The 6,000-nt window shown below is 48.1% G+C and overlaps 1 protein-coding gene across 3 annotated transcripts in view; it reads left to right on the forward strand.

Annotated features, from left to right (window-relative positions):
- LOC139060909 (sodium-dependent noradrenaline transporter-like) overlaps window positions 1-3,670 on the forward strand; it is a 42,397-nt gene extending 38,727 nt beyond the window's left edge. For all 3 annotated transcript variants that reach the window (XM_070540215.1, XM_070540213.1, XM_070540214.1), the window contains 2 exons: window positions 1,631-1,795; window positions 3,380-3,670. In XM_070540215.1, coding sequence (XP_070396316.1) covers window positions 1,631-1,795; window positions 3,380-3,595 — 381 coding nt within the window. In that variant the 3' untranslated portion in view covers window positions 3,596-3,670. The remainder of the gene's footprint in view (window positions 1-1,630; window positions 1,796-3,379) is intronic.
- The last annotated feature ends 2,330 nt before the right edge of the window (window positions 3,671-6,000 follow it).

The following is a 6,000-nucleotide window of genomic DNA, read 5'->3' on the forward strand; positions in this document are numbered from 1 at the left end:
ATGGTACACACATTAAGTTTTGCCGGAACATCACCCATAGTATGCACTCCCCATCATATTTTTGCTAAATGTAAACTCAAGGAATGGTCGAGATTTTTTTTTTCAGAACACCTTGAGAACGTGCATATAAAGTTTTCGAGCGCTTGTAATCCCACAATAAGCCGCTGAAAGAAATGAGAAAACGAAAATAACCTAAATAAATAAAGGTTTTGAAGCAATAAATAAAATCGTCTCGAATTCTGATATAAGAGTAGGTTTGTGGCCGAGGCGGAAACGCACTTTCCCAATGTAGTGAAAGTAACGCATAAGAGTGAGCCGCGAACTAACAACGTGAAGTTAGTTTCTAGGGCAATAATGATGTGAGAGGAAGCAGTCGGTTAACAGGGAGACACTGAACGAATGCAGGTACTACTCGCATCCGTTCAGTGTCTCCCTGTGAACCAACTATTCTCTGTCGTTTCTTTCTTTTTGTTATTTTGGGATGTTCAGAAATTCTTTCGGCAAAAAAACAAGTCGACGGCCTGAATAAGAAATACGTTTCCTACAGTTTGTAGATCTAACTTTTACGAATAAGTGCAACAAATTTCTTCAACATCGGTGTTGCAGTTGTCAAGGGAGAAAAAGAACTTTCCGTTCCCAAGTATTTGAACAGGAGCTTCTAAGAGAAAGCTTCCTCGGGCGTATTACGCCGTCACGTGACGTGTTAAGCAAGGCTGCGGGTAAAAGCACACATTTCTGCCTGCACTGGAGTGTTTCCCTGGCTTTCGCAAATTTTTCCTAATTGAAACTAACGAGTCCCATTGTATACATTATATTCTTGGTTTTTTCTTTTGTTTAGTTTGTAGGAGAAATGTTATTGTTACGGCTCGTGTTTTGATTATATCTTTCTCGCCCTCGTGTTTCGAACAGTTTCGATACCGTAATGCCTACCAATGCTTTTTTTGTCCTTATTGGTTGGAGATGATTTTTACTATGGCCCTGTTGTTTAGAGCACATTTTTCTTTTCTTCATTTGCTTCGCATGGTTCGCGATGGTCAATTTTGTGAAAACGGCATTTGTAAACAATGATGCACTGCCTTTGTGTTTGCTAACGGCGCGCAAACGCCAATGCGGGAGCCTGGGGCTTCGTCAAGCTGTCCATGTGGCAGCTTTCTCTGCATGCCCCTCGCGTCGCGTACTGATGTACTGATACAAATAAACGTCATTGTCAAGCATAACGTGTAACGTTAAGGGGATAAGAAGAGAGCATATTCGCTGAGGGAACGAACGCGAGTTAATGACATCTTAGTTGAAATCAAGAAAAAGAAATGGGCATGGGCAGAACATGTAATGTGGAGGGAAGATAACCGATGGTCATTAAGGGTTGCGGACTGGATTCCAAGGGAAGGGAAGCGTAGCAGGGGGCGGCAGAAAGTTAGGTGGGCGGATGAGATTAAGAAGTTTGTAGGGACGACATGGCCACAATTAGTACATGACCGGGGTTGTTGGAGAAGTATGGGAGAGGCCTTTGCCCTGCAGTGGGCGTAACCAGGCTGATGATGATGATGATGATGATGATGGTGATGATGTCAAGCATAAATGGGAGAGAAGGAAACAAACCGGGAGCGATAACTCTGGCGCCCTCACGCAGGTGTGCGCCGCTGTGTACGTGAGCGAAGGAGCCGGATCAGCGTCACTGACCATCGGCGACTACGAGTACCCCCCGTGGGTGGCCGTGTTCATGTGGCTGTCCAGCGGGGTCAGCCTGCTGCCCGTTCCGGTGATGGCCCTCAGGCACTGGCTGCGGGTCGACATGGTAAGTACGCACGGGGTTGTGACGTCACGAAAGCGTTCTCTTCGTCTGTCCGCAGCGAGGATACTGCACCCCCCGACCCCCTGCCTGCGGCGATATATGCTTCGAATCATGTGATGGGGGATGAGAGGGATGCTGCTATGACTCTGCTACATACCGCTAATACTCTTACCAAACTAGCGTCACTATACCTGAGTCATCTCCGAACCTTCCAACCCTCGAGCACCGCCGCAAAACAGCAAGACCGTGTCTCTTTTACAAGCTTTATCCCTCGCTGCTTCACCAGACCGACATCACGACTGCGCATCGCACTTTTCATCCCGTCATAGCCATTCAAAGGCTGTTTACTCCCTCCATCTTACCTCTTTCTTCGTTCAAACAGGGAAATACTGGAATCAGCTACCTGCCGAAGCGGTGCATCACTCCATTCATTCATCATTCAAGGCATTCATTGAAAAGATGACCTAAATGTGCCATGAATGAATGAATGAATGCTTCTCAGAGGCAGAGAGGAAGCAAGTACGAAAGCCAGGCTTACGTGAATGCCACCGTGTGTCGTGTCGCATTGTTTAGTGCATCGCGATTTCATTGCTACACGCGACAGCTCTTTGCATCTGGCGCGTCTCTCTTCGTGCGAAACGAGCCGGAATCTTGGTTTCCGGCGTTCTGCGTTCGGCCGGTGAGTCGAGGCAGAGCCCGCACGCGACGGCAGCGATTCTGGCGTCAATGCGACACGCCACCGTTCGTACGGGCCTCCCTTGAGACGAACTTGCTTTCGATCCTTAGCCTCGACACTTGGTTGACCGTTTCTTTCTTTTTTTTCCTTGTTCCTTTAGTGACACACCACACAGATACCACAAGGAGCATTGCACGAGGAAGTGTTCAGGTAACAGCAAAGAAGGGGCGAAAGAATATATATATATATATATAAACTTTAGTCTGAATTTTTACGTTCCAGAACCACGATGTCACTGTGAGGCATGGTATAGGAAGGGACTCCTGACCAATTTTGTCTACCCGGGCGTTTGTTTTTTTACTTTGTGCTAAGTTCAATTGCACGAGCGTTTTTTTGCATCACCGGCACGGAAATGTGGCCGCCACGGTCGGGTTCGAAGCCGCGACCTTGATCAAGCCAGCGCAATGCCACGAAGCTACCACGGCGGGTGTTACAAATGTAAACAAGAGCGTGAAATGGTTAAGTACAATATCTACTATAGAATGCAATACATTTTTTTCAACGCTAGTAACTTTTTCTTCAACGCTAGTAAGGTTACGTAAACCATAAATATAAAAAAATCACGCGGTGGCCTTTAGCCAAGACACTACCAAAATATTGCGTCGACCTATCTGAAGCTTACAGGATCTCAATTTCGGTGGCGCCGTATCGAAGATCATTCCAATGCTTAATGACACGCGGCGAAGTAGGCGAGGTATGCATGCATTGGGACGGCGAAAAAAAATATGCGCCATACGCAGGACCTCCCCTCCTCCCCCCCCCCCCCCGCAACTACTGGTCGTAATTATACAATATCAGCAGGTCATCGGGATAATGACGACGCTCTCCACTGTCCATCCCGTCTTGCGCAGGACTTCAGCAAGGCCCTGGGCACTGATCCCATGTGGGGACCACAGGACCCCGATCTCACTTTCGACTACAACGACCGCATTCGTACCTTCGTCACCATCACGCCTGTCAAGGGCAAGAACGACGCCAGGGACAAGGGAGGTTTCAACCGCACGCCCGTGCTATTTACGGCGTCTTCGTCGTTCACGGCCCTCAATAACCAACTGTCGCTAGAATAAAATAGAAATGAAAGAGTACGCATTTGGGCTGGTTGGGTCATGATCACGAGCAGTAAAACATTTTTTTCTCCCCTGCGCATGCTGAATTCTGTTGATTCTGTGCTTTGAGTTAGCGGCGGAGTATGTATATGCTGACTGAAAGAATAAAGACAATTGGTTGTTAGTTGGCGGTGGTGTCTGTGTCCCTCTCCTCGTCCTATTGTTTAGCGCTGTTTTACTGCTAGAAATAAAAGTTTGTTTCTCATGTTTCGTACCACATTAGGAGGGAGAGTAAAAAGACCCTGTAATGCAGCTTACCTGGGTACTCGCCCATTTTGCCAGTGCACCGTTGGTGCACTTCGTTCTATATATGGGGGGGGGGGGGGGGGTTTAGGTGTGATGGGGGGAGGAGGGAAAGGAAGAGAAAAATAAAAATAAACACGAGGATCACGCAAAGTGACCGTGAGCAAATATACGCGGTGCACCGGTTTGCAGAAAAACAACTGAATGTCTTCGTAAATCAGACACACAAACCGAAATTTTCGAGTGAAATAATTTCGCTACACCAAGTTTGGACGGCAGTACTAAAGTTTGAAGCTGCATCTATACGCGGAGCAGATAATCGGCTTTATCGAGGAATCCCTGGTCTGTGTAACGTTTGCGCAAGAGAGTACGTAGATTTAAGCTTTCCCGTTACACCAGAACATAAGCAATGGCTCGGTTCAGGAGAAAAGATAAAGAAAGAAAAGAAGAAAGACCAAGAACAATATCGCAGAGCAATAGGCCGGAACACATTTAAAAGAGAACATGTTACGCCAAAACAGCATTACGGAAGTAAACAATGTCAAACCAATACATGTCAAAATGAAAAAAAAAGAAAACGTGAAAACCAAAAGGCACGAAAGGGGCAGACGACGTGATAAGCTAAAACCTTACAACCGTATGGACGATGAAGCCAGAAAAGCATATGGGAATAGTATATATGTTTAATTTACGAGAAGAAATAATAATTAGGGAAAAGGGAAATGCAAGTCCACGAAAGGACACCTTGTCGCAGCTGGAAGCCAAACTCACATGTCCATCTTCACGTGTGCTGCGCTTTACGGAATATACTACTGTGGTGGCCGTCTTCTCGTGCATTTCTTTCTCTAACTGTTTGTGTATGTGTAAAGGTTAGCTCTTGCACTGTTGGCTGTGGAGCATCCTTCAACTGCGGACAGCGCGTGAGACGTCAACTTGGGGGTAGGCAACTATCCAGCCGATCGAAATTTCTTCGAAAAGCTTCGTCATTAAGAGTGGAACGCGATAGCTTTCAAAGATCCCTGACTGCTTCTCGTGCTTTCCGGCAACTGCGTGCTTATGCAACAACCACAATGCTTACCGGCAAACGCTGGTGGCGAACGCTATGTCGTTTTGGCACGTAAAACCCCATAACTTAGAGCTGTGCACGGTCACCAAGCACGTGAAGCCTTGTTGCTCCTTGCTTCCAGTTTTATCAGAACAAGGCACGGTAAGCATGTCTAGAACTATTGCACACGAGAAGATCGAACTTCAGATGCGCGGCGAACTGTCGAATGTTGTCGGCACCTTCGAGTATCCCTAACAAAAAAAAAAACAGTTTATTTTCACGGCGGTATGCATGATCTTTCGAACAATTTGAAGTAACGGGTGAGTGACGCCTGTTGCTACAAGAGTGTCTGTTATTGGCGTCTCACCGTTTGGTTCGTGAAGTACATCCGAGTGGAGAGCAATATCCTCAGGTCTTTGGTCAGACGCGAGAGAACTAGCGCCGCCCCCCAAGTGTTAGCGTGGCCTCTGTTTCACTCGGAACGCGTTTGTTTTTCCCAGTCGTGCACCGCGTGCGCACCCGTTACGTCACTGAAAGCGAACATTAAATACAAATGCACAAGAAAACGAGCGTGCGAGGAAGGAAGGAAGCAAGCGAGCGCGCAAACAAAACGCAGAAACAAATTGCCCTTCGCACGCGCCTCGCCTCTACAGACGACCGGGTCACCGAGAGAGGAGGTGTCCGGACCCCCGGGGTCCGTCGTCTCGCCAAGCCACTGGCCTCTTCGCGAGCGAACAGGTTTCCGATCAATCGGGCGCGCGCGGGCCAGCCCCCTCAGCGCGTGACGCTCCTTCCCGCTTCTTCGGCGAAAACGAAACTAAGCAAAAAAACGGAAAACCGTATTGACCGCCCGGCGCGCACTCTATACTCGTGCAGTCAGCTCGTCCATCGCCACCGACGCGCCAGTTCCTCTTAGCGCGAGGCATAACAGTTTCCATGGAAAACGATGATGTACCGGGGAACAACAAAACTTTGCAATCGACGAACCGGGCCTCCTCCTTCTCCTCCGATTCGGGGCCGTTCGCACACATGGCGTTCCCCGGAGAATCGATGTCGCCGCGTGCGGCGGACGTCCCCG

Source organism: Dermacentor albipictus, chromosome 6, assembly GCF_038994185.2.
Source record: "Dermacentor albipictus isolate Rhodes 1998 colony chromosome 6, USDA_Dalb.pri_finalv2, whole genome shotgun sequence".
Taxonomy (NCBI): domain Eukaryota; kingdom Metazoa; phylum Arthropoda; class Arachnida; order Ixodida; family Ixodidae; genus Dermacentor; species Dermacentor albipictus.